The sequence below is a fragment of the Blennius ocellaris genome (assembly GCF_963422515.1).
Source record: "Blennius ocellaris genome assembly, chromosome: 19".
In the NCBI taxonomy this organism is placed as follows: Eukaryota; Metazoa; Chordata; class Actinopteri; order Blenniiformes; family Blenniidae; genus Blennius; species Blennius ocellaris.
The window spans coordinates 6,629,939-6,650,491 of NC_137668.1; the positions used below are offsets into that span (position 1 = coordinate 6,629,939).

Sequence of the window (20,553 nt, forward strand, 5' to 3'; positions counted from 1 at the left end):
ATACAATATATACTCTATGATGTAACAAAGCTTTTAAAAACTTAAAACTTTTGAATTTAAAAGCCCAATCAAGATTAGATTTGGAACAAAAATAATTTGGACACCCCTGATTTACCAGATCGGAGCTATTGGGGCTGAAAAAAATGCACAATAACAGCCAGGTGGTCTCAATGCTCTGACTGATTGGTGCATTTTCTACACTTAATATTGGAAGTCGACAAACGAAACTGCCTCTTCTTACCAGAACGGACATTTATCTCTCGACAGTTTCATGCTGAAAGAGCCGTACGTGGACAAAACCAGAGTGGGAGCGTTCGGGGAGGTAAGAATACTTCCTGCTATGTGAACTGACAAGCAAACGTGTCGCAGTTTGCTGTGTAATGAGACACATCTGCGGCCCCTCAGGTGTACGGAGGCTATGTTACCAGCCTGCTGGTGAGCGGCGAGGAGTCCCCGGTGAAATGCGGCGCCGTCCTGTCGCCCATCACCGACTTCGAACTGTACGGTAGGATGTGTTGCGTCCTGCTCAACATGCGCGGGATCCCTGCATTCTGAATTCAAGGCTGCCAGACGGCATTTCAAAAGGAGAGAAAAAAAGATTGACAATCAAGATACCTTTGCCCTGCTGCTGGCAGTTCATTCAGTGGCTGCATTAGTGGGAGGGAATGAGGGAAGGAGAAAAAAAGAAATAAAAAAAAAAAAACCCCACCCAGGACCCAATCATAACTGTTATAACCACCTCATCCTCACCTCGGAGTAAAATGTGTGAAATGTGGAGTTGTTGTGCGTCGTGAGGCGAACGAGGGACGCCACTGCTGTAGCTGCGGGCACATCTCGTCAGGGAAACTGCAAATTAAGGAGGAGCCGGGCGCCGCGGTGTGACTGATTTGCCATCTATTTGATTTCCCTCGCTTTGCCGGAGGGGGTGGGAGACATGCCGTGACACTGTGTTCGTTCGGAATTGCAAATGAAGCCAGGCTGCGACGGCTTAGACAACTGCAGAGTGTGTTGATGAGTCTGAACGTGTGTGAGCACGGCGATGACAAACGCAGTTCGAAAAGTGAGGGCGTTTGTGTTTACAAGGTTATTTCTTTGAGGTTCAGGTTACAGCATGTCGAAAAGCCACTTTTAAGATAGGGTCAGCCTTTGTGGGATGAGAAGCTGTTGGCATAATAGCAAATGTCATTTTCTTTGTATCTTTTTAGTTGTTATACTGGATTCAGTATTAGTTTTTATAATATTTTTATAACTGTGTTTTCGGGATTATAATTCACGCTTTTATCATGCGACTTTGGCCCCGTCTCCATGACAACGGTCATGACACTCTGGAGACCGCCATTACTCTTACATGTCCATCTACCCAAACATGTGAAGATTAACTACTACTGTCTTAACATGTATGCCCAGTAGCAGCATTCGGAAAAGTTGCATTTTCCTTAATTTACACAGAGACGGACATGGAGCGTCTTTGAAAAGTTTCAGTGGCTCCAAGCACTGCTGCTATGTGAACGGAGACCGGAAACGCAAGAAGAGTTTTCCATTTTCACTTGAAAACGTCATGTAAATATATTATAAAATATACCAATAAGACCTCCCAATTTCAAATTGGTGTTTGTCATTGAAAGATGGTGGTAAATTGTGCAAATTGTGAAACTGGAGTTTGTCTTTGAATAACAGAAGTCTTCCAAACCATTTAAATTATGAGTATGAAAAATTGAGGTAAGACCTCACAATAGCGAAAATTGTGAAAATGATGTATGTCAATGAAAAATGGAAGTAGTAGAATACATCTCACTAACATTTGTCTCTTTAGATTGTGACCTCTATAATTTGGTCTGTCATTTAAAAGGACATTAGGCATCAGACCTGAAAATTGTGAAAATAATGTTTGTCATCAGAAAATGGAGGTAAAGCTGTAGTGAGACCGCCCAATAGTGAAAATTAAGTTTGCAAATGAAAAATGGAGGCAAGGCTTTTCCTTGCCTGTTCATATTTGGGAGAAGAAGAGGAGCCGATCAAGTTCCAGGTCCAACAGTTTATTGCAGCTTTCAGAGAGTCACATGTAAAGTTCTTTTGGCCGAGGTCTCCAGCTCCTCACACTGTGAAGGATGTTAGCAGAATGAGCCCCGAACCAAGAAAATACAAAACATTAATACTCGTATGGGCGGAAGCCCCTCTAGACGGTGGCCTTCCTTGCTCTTCATCACAAGTCCTTATCTTTGTGCGAGCCATGTGCACGGGTTGGGCTGCGTGAGCCTGTAAGTGCTTCATGTCAACAACATTGACATGATGTCGTGACTGCTCGCTGCCGGGAACGTCTATGTGGTATGTTTTTTTTTTTTAATCTCTGGTACATCTGCTTTGTCGTAGGTGAAGGTGTGTGACACACACACACACATACACAGATTCTATAGAATGTATCTGCTGAGCAACAGATGCACCGAAGTTCCAGACATGCCATTACATCCTGAACCATTGTCTGAGTCCACTTGAGCAAAACACATACGCACATATTTAAGGGACTCTTATAGAGAAAAACCCAACATTTCTACATGAGGAAGCATAAATGACGATAGTACAGAAAAAAAAACCCTGAAAGAAAGCTTTACACGACCAGGCTCAGAGGTGTCGGCTTCCTGCTGTTCAGGATGGGGTTTGGGGATTCAAGAGAAGGAGATAGGAAAAAGATAGAGAGCAACAAACAAACAGACAAATCCTCTCGCTGCAGATGAAACTATTCACTTCAGACGGAGGGGGGCAGGCGGCTCAGAACACCAAGCTCCTGTTCCACTCTCAGAAATCGTGCAGGAAGCTCGGGGGAGGGCGAGACCGAGACTACAAGAGAAATGTTAGTCAGATGTATCCTAAAATAATAAAAGAAAAATATCGATAATACATTAAATATTAAACATTTTGAAAATTGTTTTTATCAATGAAAAATGTAGACCATCTATCATAAGACCTCCAAATGGTGAACATCTTTAGAACTGTGCATGTCAATGAAAAATAGAGGTACGACCCACCGAATAGTGAAAATTGTAGGAATAATTTTTGCCAATGAAGAATGGAGGCAAGACCTGATGTTTGTAACATCACAGAAGATGAACATGTGATAGGATTGAAACCACAAGTTTAAGTGTGATTTTCATGTCAAATAATCATGTTCTCTTTGCAGCTTCGGCTTTTTCTGAGCGATATCTGGGACTCCCGAAACCAGATCCAAGAGCTTACACAGTACGTGGAGGCTTTCAGTTCTTTAGATTTTTTCCCCCACTCATATTCATTTCAGGCTTATCTTGATAGTTTCATATCGCACATTTCTTTTTTAGATGGCAAATCTCGCACACCGGGCGTCTCAGTTCATGGACAAGAAGTTTCTTATCATCCATCCAACAGCAGACGGTAGGTGAAGAGTTGAATATCCAAAGAAGGATGTGAAATAGTGATCTGACTTTGTTTTCTCAACTCGATCTCTCCAGAGAAAGTCCACTTCCAACACACGGCGAAGTTCATCGCCCAGCTCATCAGTGAAAAGGCCAACTACACCTTACAGGTATCTGCTTCCACTGCTCCTCCTCTTCGGTTCACTTCCTCTTCCAGCCTCGGGGAGCTCCGAGGTCCCGGTGGTGGTCCCACAGCAGGCCGAGGATTAGTCCCTCTCAATGCCTTCTCTCCATATAAAGAGATTACGAGACCTCCTTTGGCACCCTGCAATAACACCAGGACTAATCCTTTTTACCATACAGTAGAAAGCTCATCACTGACCCAGAGGGACGTTACTGTGAGCGCAGGCTTCATGGAATCCTCATCACTCAGTGTCTAATGTTAGGATTCCTTCACTTACACTTAATTGAGACAGTATCCCAATTCGACGGCATTTATTTTTTACAATTGTGGCATTTAATGGAAGTTTCGAGGCAGACTTAAAAAACACTTAAACATACAAAAATAACCACACTTAAAAATACCACTAAAACACACTGAAAGAACACAACACACACTAAAAGACCACTAAAAGAAACGCTAAAAGACAACACACACTAAAAAAATACAAAACAACAACACACACTACAAAAACAAACACTGAAAGGACTTACAACAAACACTGAAAAACCATTAAAACAAACAAAAGACCACAGCACATTAAAGATCACAACATACACTAAAAAAAAAACCACCAAAACAAACAAAAATAAGACCACAACACACACCAATAAACAAACTCAATGAAAGTACTACACAATAAAACATCTGTACCTCCACAGATGTCAGAACGTCAGTAACACGTGTTTTAAATTCATTAATGGCAATAAGTTCCAGTAAATTCCGTGATTTCTTTTGAAGAATGTTCCAAACATGAAACTTCCCAAACTCAGTCCATGTTCTGGGGATTGAGGCGGACGGAAAGTCCAAAGAGCTGCTCATGTTCACGAAACTTTATTGCCTTTTCCTGGGAATTCCAATGTAAGAAATGTCAGACTTTGTGCAATCGGTCCTGCATTCAGAATTGTAAAAGCCGTTCCTGACTCTCCCTCCTGTTCCCGCCTCAGATCTACCCGGATGAAGGCCACTTCATCCACAGCGACGCCACACGGCAGCACCTCAGCCAGTCCCTGGTCAACTTCTTCGAGGAGTGCTTCAGGCTACCGGAGCGAGTGTTCGAGGAAGCTCTGGTGGAGGAGATTGAAGATGAGGGTTAGCTCGACCTCTAGCTCCAAACAACCCCCCCCCCCTCCTCCAGAATCCACCCCCCCTTTCCCCTCACCTTCATTCTTTACAGTCCACAGTATGCAACTCTAATCCGCCCTGGATCCACTCAGCGTCCTCATGCTGAACCCGAGACTGTCTTTCCAGCAGACGACGCCCCCCCCTCCACATCTATCACCCCAACTTTCCTTGCTGTTTGTCCTCACTTCAACACCCCACCCTCCCCACCCTCCCCACTCAGAGAGCCAACCGAGACTGATGCCCTGAAATGAAGTTGGAGACATACTGACAGGAAGCAGTCTCCTCCACAGAGGGACGGACCAGCTCTTCAGAAGCATCGTCTCTCACACAAGACTTTGCAGCTGTGAGGAGAAGGAACACCTTTAGAGCACATAACTGGTGGGCTTGTATTATAACGAAGAATCAGACCCCTGGTGAAGAACACTGAGCGGCAGTGTTTGTATATAAAAAAAAGAAAGAGAAAAAAAAAAAGAAGGCTGTCTGGAATAGTCCGGATACAGGAAATGTTCCTATTTTTAAAAGTTGTGAAGAACTTTTCATGGTGGACTGTGGTTGTGTCCATTGTTCTTACAGTATGTAAAATAGCACACAAACATCCACTTAGCTACTCCAGATTACTTTTGATTTTCGGTTTTAAGGATTTTCCAGAGACGCAGACAGGATTTCTCCCCGCGACAAACTGTGGTGGTGCCGAAAGCCCCCCCCACCCCCCCCCCCCTCTGATCACGGCTCATCAACACAACTCCCATGTTTCTCATCAAGCAGAAACTTGTTTTAGTCACTGTGCCTTACTTTGTCAGAAATCATCCTGCTGCCAAAATGCATTTATTGACGATAATAATAGTTTGACCTTCTTGAGAAATATGCTTATTTGTATTCTTGCAGAGAATAACATTGAAAAGATCGATTTCACTTTAATTCGCAATAATTGGATCTTATTGTTGACATTTGCAAACTAAAGACTTTCCTGTTTGCTGTTTGTACGTCTGCCCTCCTCGTGACGGTGAACAAAGACGTATTTCTCAGTGTGTACGCAGCTGATTTTGTCCCCCCCAAAAAAATCCCATCTTCATTTAAGTCTTATTTAACAACATTTATGGTTTGAATCTGTGTAGCATGTTAAGAAAATGTAGCGACTATAAAAAACAAAAAACAAAAAGGCAGCTCGTCTTTTGGTTTATTGATGCTAGTTGGTTCAAAGCAAGGATAATCTCTTTATGAGCCAGGAGCAATGACAATAAACGTTTATACAAATTCTAACTGACTAGTGGTGTCAAGCTGCCTTTTTGCAATAGACAGGAAGTTAGACTCAACATTTATCCAATATCTATTAAGTTATTGGTTAGCTTAGCACTGCAGAAGGAACGGTAGCTGTTAGAATCAGTAACCCTGATGAGCCTTGTCTGTTTATTGGGCCTCAAATCTACCTTTTTTTTGATAGACTGGTCATTTGATACCATATTTGTCCAGTAAATATGAAGCTATTTCTGTTTTTGCTTAACAATGTGCACCAGGAACTGTAGCAGCTAGCCTAGCATTAATGTAGCTCGCCAATTTGATGAGTTTGACAGATTTAGTACATAAATTGATCAATTCTGAGTGGCTTCAATCTTTCCATAAGACTCTCTGCAAAGACATACGCATATCTCTCAAAACTCAATGGCAACGTCTGAATTTAATGTAATGAAATGAGTCGTTTCAAACGGGTAACGTTGATCATGAAGGAATTTCGACTGGAAGTTCACAAAACTGAAAAGTACAGAAAGCGCATGCATCAACAAGTCTGAACCCGGTAAACATGTTTCAATAGTTGGTACTGAACATTGTGATTTACAACTTTAATCAGTGGTTACCATTGTAAAAAAAAAAAAAAAAAAAAAAGTGAACATTCAAAGCCATTAGGTTTTAATAAATATGCATTTGTATATAATGGGAAAACTCATGTTATCTTACCACCTGAAATGATGAATTCTTGAGGCACATATTAATTTAAGATCCCTCTTTTTTTAAGTTATTTGACTTGAATGGCCATTTGTGTTAGGCCTTTCGTGCATGTTCTGGTCATTCGCAGCACTATCCCTGATAGCCGAGCTCCACATGGTAATTATTTGACATCTTGAATGTTCCTTACTGGATTGCATAAACGACATTTCCAGTAGTATTGTGATTGAGATCCCAGTCTCGTCAGCTTGATGTGTAAATGTTATTCAGATATCATTTTATTCTAAAGAGAAGAAGAGAAAAAAAAACCTGCAGTACTACCTGAGTGTTGTTTGTGCATAAAGCATTTTGGAAGTTACATTTGACTATTCATTTCAGTTCTCCTGTTGCTGTCTTGGGAGTGGAGATGAAAGTGGACTTTATAAAAAAAAAAGAGAAAAAAAAACTTTGGCCGAAGACTTTTTTCCAAGATGCTGAACTTTGTTACGCAAAGCTTAAAGGAAGACTGATGGCAGAACTGTGGCATGAAGGTAAATGTTAGAATAAAAGAAATAGATATTTTATCAGATGTGAATGATTCTTTGTGAATTTTGGTGTTTATTTGGGGCCAAACAAGGAGAAGTTTACAATCTGAAACAAAACAAAATGTCATAATTTGAAGCTTTTTGTCATAATTTTACTTTCTTTTTAAAAAAGGACCTTGGTAAGAGAGTTCTTCCTTTATTAACCAAATGACCATATTTAGTAACTTCCTGTTTGCAGTCACATAATCCCGTACAAATAACTGCATCGTTATTATTGCTTATGAAGGATTATTTTCAATTAAAGAAACATGAAGATGCATGACAGCTCTGTTTTAAACGTATATTACCAACAACACTTTTATTTTATCCGTTTCACACCAACTTATTTATACATTAAGTGTGTTCAAAATAAGATATAAGATTCATTCAACTCAGTCAAAATAATAGACTTGCTCAAATATGCTGGTATTAGTGGAAACCGGATGGTAGTTATAGATCATCCTGCCTGTTTCGTCCTCCTTAGATGCAAATTTGTGGACGTTTTTCCTGGCTGTGGAGACAAAACAGAGACACATTTACTGAGATTTCACAGGCAGTGACTAAAGCCCCCGTTTCCAAGTGAAAACACAAAACTTCCGTTGCATTTTGGGGGTCCGTTTAAAACGACAAGAGTGCTCAGAACCAATGACATGGAAACAGTTACTGTGGCAACACAAAACTTTTCTGAAGCAAAAACTATTTGTTTTCCACTGAAATGTGTAAATCTCGCCTTAACGACAGAGTTCCCACCTTCGTTGACGAAGAACTCAGCCATGTAGAAGGTCATCCTGACTGCTGAGGGAGAATGTGGGTAATGACTCTTCCTCCATTCAAAGGGGTTTTTCTCTGGATGCCACTGGGTCCCGTAAATTGGATAATCGTAGGCTGCAGAGAGAAACGGGAGGAGGACTGGACATGTAAACCTTCCACTTCTATCTTATTCTGCTGGAAAGTGGACTGGAATTACCTTCAACAGTTGATATAAACTCTGTTCGTCCGTCGTTGTTTGTCGAGAGGACTTTGAAAAACTTCTTCAGCTTATCGTTTGAATCATAAGTCTGAAAGAAACCAACGTGTTAGTTTGAAGTTTAAATCAGCGCTTTTGGTAAAATAGACAAGAATGGACAACTTACCGACGTCGTCACGCTCCATTTGTGAGAGTTGTCAGTGATCGCCTCAGAAGACAAAGCCTCCATCAGTTTATCTGGAAATTCTTTAAACATCCGGCTGCCATTGATTTCTGGAAAAGGAATCGTATTCAAAAGTAACCATAACAAAATGTAATCCAACCAGTGAGAAACTTAATACAACACGACCAACGATACAAATGAGACTGAATTTGTAATGTGTATGTCGAGATATCATAATGGAATTCCTAAAGTTTTCCAAAAATCTTAGATATTCTCACGACTGTGGGATTCTCATGGTAGTTGGGTGCTTTCAAATTGAAATATTTCTCTTTTATTTACAGTCTACAATTGTTTTTTGTACTAAATATTATTTCAAAATAAAACTTTGACTCTTTTACAATTTCAGTTCTCAAATTCAATTATTAACTATTTACTTAGTAATCTGGTAGATTAGAAATAGCTTAAATTTTTCTAAATCAATTAATATAGTCATTTTAATGTTTTTTTTTAATTTTTCTCAACGTTATTTTTCTTTTCTTTTTTCCCCACCTTTAATCAATTTGCAGGCATAAAAATTAAAAAAACCACAAATCACAACAATGAATACGAAATGTATCAATATGATAATATGAGTGTGTTTTCTGTCCACGCATAGTGCAGATTCATTAATTCATTGTTGCATGCAAAGTAGACAACATGTTATTTGTATGTATTTATAATTACTAAATTATGTTTACTAAAATGCAGTAAAGAAATAGAAATACAGATCTGAATAGATTATTTATTGGACTATATTGTTAAATATAGGTAAATGTGGTATATAACTCAGTTTAGAAAAAAAAAATCTAACATTGTGTGTTAGTTGAAGAAATGTTACCTAATTTGAGTAAAATTGGTCGAAACAACATTAAATTAGCTCAATTAAACGTTGAGTTGTATAGTTTGAAGGATGAAGACAAAGCCATGCCATTGGTGAAGTTCAGAGGCATCGCTATTCCACTGGTGTTGGTACGAGACAAAATCCGCTCTCCGCTGATCAGATACATCAGCTCTTCAAGTCCCAGACACGTCCCCCACACCGGGAAATAATTGCCTTTTTTGTTTGCCTGAAAAATGTGACACACGTTATTCAACTTCATCCAACAACAATGTTCATTCAACCTGGTCCAGAACTTTTCACACTTTTACCTCGATAGCCGCCTCCAAGAAGAACTGAGCGGCTCTTTGGTAGCCGGACGAATAAATGCTGGCAGCCCCGCCTGGGAAGAGAACCCTGGAAACAGAAACAGAGCGCAGCGTCGGAAAAATAACCAATATTGTCAAAAGGGAAGGACATGGAGGTGAAGCTTTTGATGCGTGATCATGTTTATTCAAGCTGGTCATTTACCCGTTGATTGAGCTGAACAGAGTCTCATATTCCTCTGTTGACTGGTTGATCCTGGAAAAATCACAAAGAGAAGGGAAACGTTTTATAATTCCCTAACTTTTCTGAAACAGGACCGCAAGAAACAGGTGGTTTGTGTTTGAATATTTCTAGCTAAAGTCCAGTTCTGTGTGGCGTTCTCTTATTGTCCAACAAACTGTCATCTGAGACTTTGACTTCTCTGTACATATTGGCGTCAGTGGGTTTTGCGCTGTCAAAACTGTAGACGCTATTTGGAGCAAATAATCATACATTATCATATCATATCATAGCCAAAAGACCAAATCTACTGTTTGCATGATAGTCACTCATTATACAAACGGACACTAAGGTATGTTTGAAAACTGACAAAGCAAACTCAGCTGAGGAAGTAAAAAGAAGATACAAGAAGGAAGCTATTCAAATGGACACTGAAAAGCTTGAACACAAAAGCTAAAGCAAAGGACAAACATGACAGCGTTTGAGTGAAAAGATCTTTTTTGCGTTATCGTTTCAAAAAAGTTTCACATTTCACACACCTCGACATAGTTCACATAGCTGGGCCACGAGTCGGTGCTGTTGGTTGTTTTTGTAATGAAATCAACAAAAACACGCAGAGAACAATACGCTATTAAAAAATTTTATTACGGTGATTGTAAACTGTAAAACCACCAAGTCCCAGGAGAATGTGGACTTGGAGTCATGACACTGGAGGAGAACGTTCTTATTGTCCATCCGCTGAGCATGTGCAGAAGAACCATTAACCATGGCTCTCGTGCACGTGCACAGTAGCAGCTTTTTGAAAAAGTTGTGTTCTCCCCCACTTGTAACAGAGATGGAGTCAGCAAATTTTCATTAAGTTGTGTTTTCAGAGGCTCCGAGCACAACTGTTGTGTCATCAGACCCCCGAAAACAAAGGTTTAGCATTTTCGCTTGAAAATGTTTCAACGGAGTCTTAATAAAGCGTCTTTCGTACACAAAATTAAAACAAAAGCCCCCCCCCCCCAAAGTCTTACTTAATATTAACTATGAATTAATTTTCTTTTCTTCAGTTTTACACAAATGTTGTATTGATTTTTTGCTCGGGAAAACTTTTTAAAAGACGAGCTCAAGTATGAGCGCCGACTGTTAGCTCCTTGTCGACACCGAGTACCGATACGAGCCTAATTTAGACGCCATATGCAAATGATGTGCAACGGCTACGCTTTGCTTTACCCAATCCTGGTATCTTTGCATCACTATTTATGACTCTTTTCACCACAATTATATTGAGAGAGACAAAACAAATGTGGCTCTCAGAGACATTCAGTTCATCAACAGAACTATCCACTTTGAAGTTTATTTTCAGTTCATCAGTAAAAACAGTATTCCAGTGCTTCTTCTGACATGTTTATCTGATAATATATTATCTCAGACTATTTGTTGAGCTTCAAAAACTGCACACAGCTGCTTCTTGGAGAGACTCTACTGCATATATTTTCCTCGACTCACGAAATGTATCTAGAATGTAAGACTCAATGCAAAGGCGCAGTAATTAAAGGTTACAAAGTAACTAGTAACAGTGGGAATGTGAGTGCAATGCAAATAACTGGAAACTGGAGCGATACATCGAAACAAACAAACGGCAAAGGCGGCTGAAAGTCCTCGGAGGAATTAACAAACAAAACTGGGCAAATAGAAAGATTGTTGAGGATTTATGTGTGTTTTTGTTCAGTCAGGAGTTTTCCACCTTCCGGGTTCTCCCCCGTGTTCTCTGCATGTTTGATTTGGCTCAGGTTTTGCACTGGATGACCTCCGTGGAGGTCAGTGACCCGGCTGCACTCTTTTACCAGGGTTTCTGCAACTTGCACTGAACACTGGTTTTTCTCTATATACTCACGCCTGCTGTAAGAAAAGGATTTATCCACACGAGCGTGGGCTTTGGGATTTCCCGCTTAATCTCAGCAACCACTCACTTGACAGGCACGACCCTGGCCCCTGCCGACTCCACGAACTTCACGTAGGAAGCGGCGATGTAGGAGTTTCTGCCGGGACTGGGTTTGGAGACCTCCTGAGCGAGGACGCCTTCACACAGAGACACTTCGGTTAGAACCCGTCGACTTCAAAGACGTTGTAGAAACGTGTCGATAAAACTCACCGACAATGGGTCTGTCGCTTGTCTCTGTGGATGAACATAAAGGTAGGAGCAAAAAACAAACGCAAAGCGGGAACATTTCTCCACCGAGAAGATCAAACATGGTGGTTTTTATCTGTTGTGGTTCTGCAGCAGGTTACAGGGAATCCAACCAGCTTGTCTCCTTCAGAATTAATGTGTCCTTTGACTGGTAGTGACATCAATCTTATACTACCCCCTCCCACATACTACACAAATAAAACGTCGTCAAAAGAGGCCCCCAACTTCAAACAGCATGTGAGAGTTTAATCATAGGTCATTAAAATCAATGTTGACTTACGACGTGCCGTTTTCTCTTTAGAAAAACAAAAAGTTTAACTGATTGTAGCGCCAGGAAAAGACATGTTGTAACACTTTAAGGAAAAAAAAATATACTGACTTGTCAGTGTGGAAATATTGATGGAATTGAATGTCAGGAATTTAAAGACTTTGGGTGTCTATCACATACTGACGGACCAAAACGGACCCGCAAGAGGCTCCAGTCTGGCTCAGGAAACAATCAAGCGAATTGCATACATTTCAAAGATTTATTGACCAAAGTACTTAAGAGTAACTGACACAATGAAACACAGAGACCTGAGCCATGTTGTCAGGATGAGTTTGGAAAAAGATGCATAATCCCAAAAGGTTTTGGGACATTTCACTGTATTTTCCATCAGGTTTCATTAAAATTGGCTTTATGTTGAGATTATAGTCCTTTTTTTTTATTGGTTTTGTGAAAATATATAGATGTCATCATGTAAACTTTAAAGTTTGATATTGGACTAGTTTACTGTTCTTGCCCACTGAAGATGAAATTGACCTTTATGACACCCATGTTTTACATTTAGCACTGCGGCCATTCATCCAGTGACCACAGGTGTTCCTCAGGGTTCTGTCCTCGGGCCCCTCCTGTTCTTTACTCATCTACCCCATTAGTCATAACAAATAAAAACTTTCAAGGTTATTGTGGCATTATTTTACTGACACTATATGTGGATCCTCAACTAAAGTGAGTTTAACACTCCTGAATGTTCGTAAACATTATAGTTTAACGATCAACCCTAAACTCCACTCCCTCTCCTCAGCACACACACACACACACACACACACACACACACACACACACACACACACACACACACACACACACACACACACGCACACAACACAGGAGCCTAGTTACTATAGTTATAAACTTTATACCAATTGTCAATTACAGAGAAAAACAAGTTCAGGGTTCTACTGTGTATTTTCAGATTAAGTCACCACCTCCAGATAAATAATTACAAGTAACATACGGGCATTATTAAAAATATTTTGTGAGCTAATCATTTCCATATGAAATGGTGTTTAGAGCAAAGAAAAAAAGAAGGCAACTCTTTTTAATCTTGATTCTTTCTGTTTTTATTAAAATCAGTGCAATTTCCAGAACTTGATCCCTTCCAGACTGAAGGGATAAAAATATCCCTTCAGTCTGGAAGAAAGACACAAAGTAAAACAATAAATTGTCTTAATCAAAGCAGCCAACCATTCAGATTCATAAAAAAAAAAAAATCACTCAAAAAAATAGATTTGCTCAAATATGTTGGAAGTGTCTGAATAAACTGCACTGTAGTTATAGATCAGTGCGTTTCTTTCCTCGTCCTCGGATGCAAATTTATGGATGTTTTTCCTGGCTGTGGAGACAAAGAGACACATTAATCAAGCATTCACAGGTAGAGTCTAAAAGATGAAGTTCCCACCTTCGTTGACGAAGAACTCAGCCATGTAGAAGGTCATCCTGACTGCTGAGGGAGAATGTGGGTAATGACTCCTCCTCCATTCAAAGGAGTTTTTCTCTGGATGCCACTGGGTCCCGTAAATTGGATAATCGTAGGCTGCAGAGAGAAACGGGAGGAGACGCTCACTGGACATGCAAACCTTCCACTTCTGTCTAATTCTGCTGGAAACTGGACTGGAATTACCTTCAACAGTTGATATAAACTCCGTCTGTCCGTCGTTGTTTGTCGAGAGGACTTTGTAAAACTTTCTAAGTTCATCATTGGAAATAAAAGTCTGAAAGAAACAAACCGACGTGTTAGTTCAAACTATGGATTGATGGTTTGACACTGAGACAAGGACTCAATTTAAACATAAGGCCTCATGTTCGTCGCTCCTGTGAAAGACGGACGACTGAACTCTTGAGTACGTACCGACATCGCCACGCTCCACATGTGGGAGTTTTCCGTCAGCGGCTCAGAAGATAAAGCCTCCATGAGCTCATCGGGAAACGATTTAAACATTCGACTCACGTTGGCTTCTGGAAAAGCAAAAGAAATTCCATCAGATTTGACCATTAATCTACCGTCTTCTTGTTAACCTGATACAAATAAATACAACAGACAAATGAGACTAATGTGTATACTTATATACTTCTGGTGATCTCGATCATATGTGGTGAAAACAAATTTGTTTTTTTAACCATAATGTTTTATCTTTTCATCCTTGATTCCTAATATATACATTTTTTGAAAAGAAACCAAATGTTAAATAAACCTGATTTTACATTTTGTATCATTTTTCATTATGCAGTTTTGTGCAAAACTGTGAATTGGGGCATTTCTAATGTATGTGTACTGGCATGTGGACTTGGTGTTTAATAGCTGGTCTGTGGAAACTTTTCCTCTGGACTTTTGGAAAACGTTTCTGGAACAAATTCCACTTTCTTTGAGTGGATCCGGTGCAGCTGAACATGTGGAATACTTTGAAGTAGGATTACTGTGAACTCCTGTAGTTGCGGGAATTAAAAAAACAAGCAAAAAAACCCCAAACAAAATATATATATATAAGCTTAATTTTTAACCACTTTGTCTATTCAGACTTCGTCTCCTGTTATTTCACAAGATGACCCTTGCATAGTTTTACCCTGTAATCATTCACTGGCGTCACATTTTTGCTGAATAATTAGCTCTGGTCACAAGGACTGATTGTGAAATACTATGTGAATGTCCTATAAAAGAAAACTATATTTCTCGGTATTGTACTGCAACCGAACACACAAGTGGCGAGTGAAAATGTAGATTCTAGAGTTTGTCAGCCTCAGTGGATGAAAAAGTTCATTTCCATTCCTGATGCAGACTTAAAATGGAGAATATTACTTTATTGTGGTTAGTTTGAGGCTATAGCTTCATGAATATGTGCCAGGAAAAACATTTACAAAGATTATTATAATTTTATGATGTTTGCAAAAAGTCTGCAGAAGAGGAACGTTAACATTTAAAAAACAAAATAGATTGTGCGAATGGCTAAACACAGTTTATATGATATTCTTACTGACTGAACCATAATGAGTGTATATAGATAAAGTTCATTTAGAAGTGACGGCAAGTTGAAACAATTTTGGTTATTTGGGGTCAAATGAGTTGAAACAACATTAAATTAGCTCAATTAAACGTTGAGTTGTATAGTTTGAAGGATGAAGACAAAGCCATGCCATTGGTGAAGTTCAGAGGCATCGCTATTCCACTGGTGTTGGTACGAGACAAAATCCGCTCTCCACTGATCAGATACATCAGCTCTTCAAATCCCAGACACGTCCCCCACACCGGGAAATAGTCGCCTTGTTTGTTTGCCTGGAAAGTGACACATTTTATTCAACTTCATCCAACAACAACGTTCATTCAACCTGGTCCAGAACTTTTCACACTTTTACCTCGATAGCCGCCTCCAAGAAGAACTGAGCGGCTCTTTGGTAGCCGGACGAATAAATGCTGGCAGCCCCGCCTGGGAAGAGAACCCTGGAAACAGAAACAGAGCGCAGAGTTGGAAAAATAACCAATATTGTCAGAGAAAAGAACTTGGAGACGAAGTTTACAAAACGTTTCAAGTGAAAACGCATCGTAGTTTTTATTTTCCCCGAGAAAACTCTCACTTTTATATAGCTATAATATATAGCTTTCGTTGTTGATGTACAATATGTACGTTGTCAAAACCTTCCCTGCAGGAGATTCCTCATTACTCCCATACAAACATGTTTTTCCAGCATTTCCATTTCTCAGGAAATCCCGGGGCGTGATCCTTAATGTACGCTCCATCTTGATTCCGACTGGAAAAATAATGAAGGATCCGTTTCTCAACATCTCAGACTATTTCTCGTGGCTTGAAGACTCTTTTTTTTTTTTCCCATCCTGAATCGGTCAAATGTTGATATTCCTGCTGGAGCTTTTTGGATCTTTGATATCCCAGAAACCCTTGCGGCAGGTTTGGTTAACAAAACATAAACACAGTTTGATGGCTATTAATTCCGCTTTGTTTGTAAACGTCTGGACTTTGGTGTGATTGATTTGGGGAAACTGTGGGTTGGAAAAGTTATGTTTGTAAATATGTATTACTGTGTTGTGTTCCTGCCCGGCGACTGCAGATGGAAACTAGCTACAGCTAGAATCTGCTATGAAGCGTCTTTTCTTTAAGATTGATGGTTTTGTACATGGTCCCTGAAAAATGTATATAAATAAACAATAAATTAGTGGAAATGGTCTTGTTTTTGTGTTTTGGTTTATTCTCCGTGCAGAAGCAACTCCTTTCACAGGAAGTGTATTTTAGATTTTTTTAGTAGATTTCTTTTCTATTAGAGTAACTTTAAGTACTAATCATTCAAAGAAAACTACACTGAATGTTTAAGTGTGAGTTAAATGTTACAAAGGCATCACATGAATCTTAAAGCATTTTGATAACAACTGTAATTGTAATGGCATTGAATAAGTACTCGACTCTATATACTCTATACTCTGGTTGTTTACCCATTGATGGAGCTGAACAGAGCCTGGTAATCCTCTGGTGACTGGTTGATCCTGGAAAAATCGCAGAGAGAAGGAAGAGAAGTGTTGCTCAAAGGTAGAAAAAAAAGCTTATTTATAATTAACTTTGTTATGACATTGCTACACTCTTTCCAAGTTATGTAACTTCAAGGTAAATTTCTTCCTCATCAGCTGACTTGGTGTCACACATCATCACAAATTCATCTGGTGTTTCAGTTTATTATTATTACTATTAGCCATGTTGTACTTTTGATGGTTACTTTTTATCTCTTAAAGTGCCCAAATAATAACACTTAGATATAAGGTGTTGAGCTCAACTCTTATTGCACAAATACACATCAACAAATCATTTGCTTCACATCTATCCAGATTGTTTTCATATCTACCGCAGACAAATTCAATTGTATCCGAGATAATAAACGTCTAATTTTTTAATTTAAACCAACAATTTGTTCGCATAATTATCAGAGCTCTGCAAAAAAGGGTCGTTTGGCCGGATTGGAGCGTCTTGCGGACCAGTTTTAGCTCACAGACCTCCTGCAGGTAGTCTTATTATTGTCTCACCTGACAGGTACGACCCTGGCTCCCGCTGCCTCCAGGAACTTCACATAGGAAGCGGCGATGTAGGCGGTTCTGTTGGGATTGGGTGCAAAAACCTCCTGGGAGAGGACGCCTTCAGAGAAGCGACACTTCAGTTCCAGTATTATTGAACACAAGTGGAGTCTCAGTGAAAATAACCACTAAAAACGACTCCGTCCTGCGCGGATAAACTCACCTATTATCGGTCTGTCGTTCCTCCCGGCGGATGAATATAAAGGGAGAACCAGCAAACAAACGAAAAGCGGAAACATTTCTCTTAAAGGTTGGGTAAACTTTGAGATGTTCACTCCATGTGCAGCCGGCTCCAACGTGTCAGCCACCGGGTTGTTTGGGACATAAACATCATCTGACCGGAAATGACGTCACTCCTCCGCCTCGCAGAAAACCGAATTCATAATTTTATGTAAAAACGTTGACACACACATACATTAATTTATATGATAGTTTCCTTTATAAGAAAAAGTATATAACTTCATAAATGTACAGAAGAAATGTATGTTTATATTATTATTAAGATTATTCATTATACATTATTCAATGTAAAGTTTGATTAAACCACTAATAGTCTCAATTATATTTATCATTCATTTAAGTTTCAAATATTAACAAATTACCATAAACTCATATACTTGCTAAAATTGACAACTTCAACTGATTTTGTAATAAGGATATTAATGCTAATTATGCTAATAATAGTAAAAAAAAAAAAAATCATCATCATCATCATCATCATAATCATAATTATTTTATTTTCTAAACTTCTTTTTTCTGCAGTGACCTAATGCACTGGAGCACTCTGTCGTGGGACTTGAACCTTAAAACTAAATAACTTTCCAGTGACTCTGAGTGTCATTGTCATGTAAACAAACACCCAAAATGCTTCAAAAGTTTTACATTTTCACTTGAAAAGGTTGTTCTGAAAGTGGGGCCTTAAATTATCATAAACTGTGTCATAAATATCAAGACCAAAAACTACTCGTTTTAATCTTCGTTACATTTAGGGTAGGCATCTTTATTCCTTAATGACATGTCAGAATAAACTAAGGTATTACAAACGACCATTAGTCACTGTTCCCATAATATTCCAAACAGCTCATTCCATCACTGGTCCAGTAAATCACAGCCGGTCTGGTTGCTGACCGTGAGGCGGTTGATGTTCACACCAACAGCAGTCAGTTTGTCGTGCAGCGGCTCCAGGATGTCCTCAGTCAGGACTCGGTTGCGGGCGAGGATCCAAGCAAAGTCAATGTGAAAGATCCCCAGATAGTCAGTGCAGGAATAAACCAAAGAGTACGACTGATAATCTGTGGAGAGCACCCAGTAGGGAGCATCTGGAACCCCTGGACACAGAAAAGCACAGAAAATAGATTATTCTTGATATACATTAAAATATAATGAAGTTTGGATTCAATCTTTACCTTTAAAGAAGCTAACCGCAAGAATAGCAGGCTGAGATGGATCCTTGACTTTAGCAACTCCTTCAATTGAGTTGATCTTCCCATCAGACCTGCATGAAGGGAGGAGAGGAAGATTTTCTCCTCAGTTACTCCTAATAAGGCACATTTTATCCATACATATTCTCATCTGTCCAGGTAGAAGGCATGTCAATGCAACTGAATCAGGCTAAATGGAATTGGTCATGTGTCTTGGAAGACATGTTAGTTGTGCAATAACCTTTATATTGGTGAAATTAAGCAACCACATAGCACAACACAGGAGACCTAAGCCTTCAGGTCCAGACTCAACTGATTCCTTACACTGATGTCCACATTTTGGACAGGGAAGAAGAAAGTTTGAGAGAAGCAAGAAATCCACACTATTTCTCTCTGCGAAACAAATCCCCTCCATCGGCTTGAAAGGATCATCAATCACAACTAACCTCCTTTGGACCACATGTGAAGGTAGTTAAAACACAATAGAACAATGGTTCCCAATTTCCAGAAGCTGTTTGCTTGTTGAACTGTGGTGGTGCCCTGTAGCTCTGCAGCCCTCACAACCTGCACTGACACAACTATTTATCTGTTCATTTATCTGTAAACAATGAATATGTTTATAATGCATTTGTTTTATATTATCTTTCTGTCCTATTACACTCTATAGTGTATATTCCTTACTTATTTATATTTCAACTTACGTTGACTGTGCCTCAAGTACAGAATTTTGTACCATGTCACTTCACAGTGTACTACTATGACAATATAGAATCGCAGCGTTTCAGTAAAAGTTGCCTTTGACCCCGTTTCCACATCGATAGAGCCTTTTTTAAAAAGCCCTCATAACACAAGATTGTTTTCTGTTTTCACGTGAAAGAAGCTGAACGTCTCCCAGGACACATGACCTGATCCAATTACTCAATAAGCAACTAAAGTTGAATTCTTACAGGATCTCTGCATTCTGCACTTTCACCGTCCCGTCACTGAGAAGACTGTATGTGGCCTGGTTACATTTCCCCTTCTCGAAAATGGCTGGCAGCTTTTCTATTTCGTACCAGGAGCCCATATACTGCAGGGAGAGGACATCACAGGGTTCACGGTGACCAAAACAGTATTGATTTGACCTCAACTCACCCTCTGCTTACATCAGGTATAAAAACGTGACAAAAAGTCATCAGGAATCCATGTTTGGTTCATTTTACCTTTTCAACGCTGAAGTCCTCTTGAACAGATGGCTTGGGGCATTTTCCGAAGTGGAAAGACTGAGCTTGAGCTGCAGTCGTGGTCAGCAGAAGCACAAACAAGACCTTCAATGAAATATTTAATAAATTAAAAAAAGATCAAAAACAAATGTACATTTCATGAAACTTAGAGGTCATTGTCTCCTGATTCTTGGAAGTAATTTTATTCCTTAGAACCTTAAAAAAATGTATCCAAAAATTCACTCTTCTGCACAAAACCTGTGCAAACAAATCGAAGAAAGAAGAGTAGGAGATGACAGATATCTTCAAACTGAGCTAATACCAGCAGACATGCTTACAGTACCTTCAGTTCCTTCATGTCCAGGAGGTAAAGAGCCATTCAACAGATGCCAAAGCAAAGTGAAAAAAACAAGCAAAAAGAAAAAAAAAAGTGTTATTGCACTACTGGTGTTTACTTCAGTAATACACTGTATGAGGAGTCTGGGTTCTCTGCATTGTTTTTCCTTGTGCGTCAGACCTTTACACTGTTTGGAGAGCTTCTGTTTGGAAAACCTTTAACCTTCCAGAGGTGAAAGTGTAGCAGAGCAGGATTACTATTGCAAC

At 39.5% G+C, this 20,553-nt stretch overlaps 4 protein-coding genes across 4 annotated transcripts in view; 1 reads left to right on the forward strand and 3 right to left on the reverse strand.

The window, feature by feature from the left end:
* Positions 1–4,700, forward strand: part of dpp6a (dipeptidyl-peptidase 6a) — a gene marked incomplete at both ends in the record, with an annotated part of 210,322 nt that extends 205,622 nt beyond the window's left edge. Inside the window, 6 exons of the mRNA XM_080515409.1 lie at positions 268–322; positions 406–505; positions 3,176–3,234; positions 3,330–3,402; positions 3,480–3,553; positions 4,551–4,700. Of these exons, the coding sequence (XP_080371535.1) occupies positions 268–322; positions 406–505; positions 3,176–3,234; positions 3,330–3,402; positions 3,480–3,553; positions 4,551–4,700 (511 nt within the window). The remainder of the gene's footprint in view (positions 1–267; positions 323–405; positions 506–3,175; positions 3,235–3,329; positions 3,403–3,479; positions 3,554–4,550) is intronic.
* A 2,924-nt stretch (positions 4,701–7,624) lies between these two features.
* Positions 7,625–12,843, reverse strand: LOC308144181 (gamma-glutamyl hydrolase-like; the record flags this gene model as incomplete). The annotated part of the gene is made up of 9 exons (XM_080515238.1): positions 7,625–7,743; positions 7,983–8,117; positions 8,200–8,290; positions 8,366–8,472; positions 9,330–9,468; positions 9,551–9,635; positions 9,750–9,800; positions 11,720–11,828; positions 12,762–12,843. The coding sequence occupies 9 exons, from the start codon at positions 12,841–12,843 to the stop codon at positions 7,625–7,627; spliced, it is 918 nt and encodes a 305-aa protein (XP_080371364.1).
* Positions 12,844–13,398: 555 nt separating this feature from the next.
* Positions 13,399–17,625, reverse strand: LOC308144326 (gamma-glutamyl hydrolase-like). Its single transcript, XM_080515422.1, has 9 exons — positions 17,491–17,625; positions 17,280–17,388; positions 16,698–16,748; positions 15,611–15,695; positions 15,392–15,530; positions 14,112–14,218; positions 13,884–13,974; positions 13,662–13,796; positions 13,399–13,595 (listed from the first exon to the last, which is right to left on the reverse strand). The coding sequence occupies exons 1-9, from the start codon at positions 17,564–17,566 to the stop codon at positions 13,474–13,476; spliced, it is 915 nt and encodes a 304-aa protein (XP_080371548.1). The 5' UTR covers positions 17,567–17,625; the 3' UTR covers positions 13,399–13,473.
* A 791-nt stretch (positions 17,626–18,416) lies between these two features.
* Positions 18,417–20,329, reverse strand: LOC308144182 (apolipoprotein D-like; the record flags this gene model as incomplete). The annotated part of the gene is made up of 5 exons (XM_080515239.1): positions 18,417–18,655; positions 18,734–18,822; positions 19,696–19,817; positions 19,951–20,055; positions 20,294–20,329. 5 exons carry the CDS (start codon positions 20,327–20,329, stop codon positions 18,417–18,419), a joined length of 591 nt encoding a protein of 196 aa, XP_080371365.1.
* Between the last annotated feature and the right edge of the window lie 224 nt (positions 20,330–20,553).

What these genes read in the sequence shown, in the direction of transcription:
- LOC308144326 (XM_080515422.1), bottom strand. Translation starts at nt 17,566, where the DNA reads ATGTTTCCGCTTTTCGTTTGTTTGCTGGTTCTCCCTTTATATTCATCC. An exon ending in TCTTGGAGGCGGCTATCGAG is followed by an intron (nt 15,531 to 15,610) that starts GTAAAAGTGTGA and finishes GTCACTTTCCAG; the next exon opens with GCAAACAAACAAGGCGACTA. An exon ending in GTTTATATCAACTGTTGAAG is followed by an intron (nt 13,797 to 13,883) that starts GTAATTCCAGTC and finishes TTCTCTCTGCAG; the next exon opens with CCTACGATTATCCAATTTAC.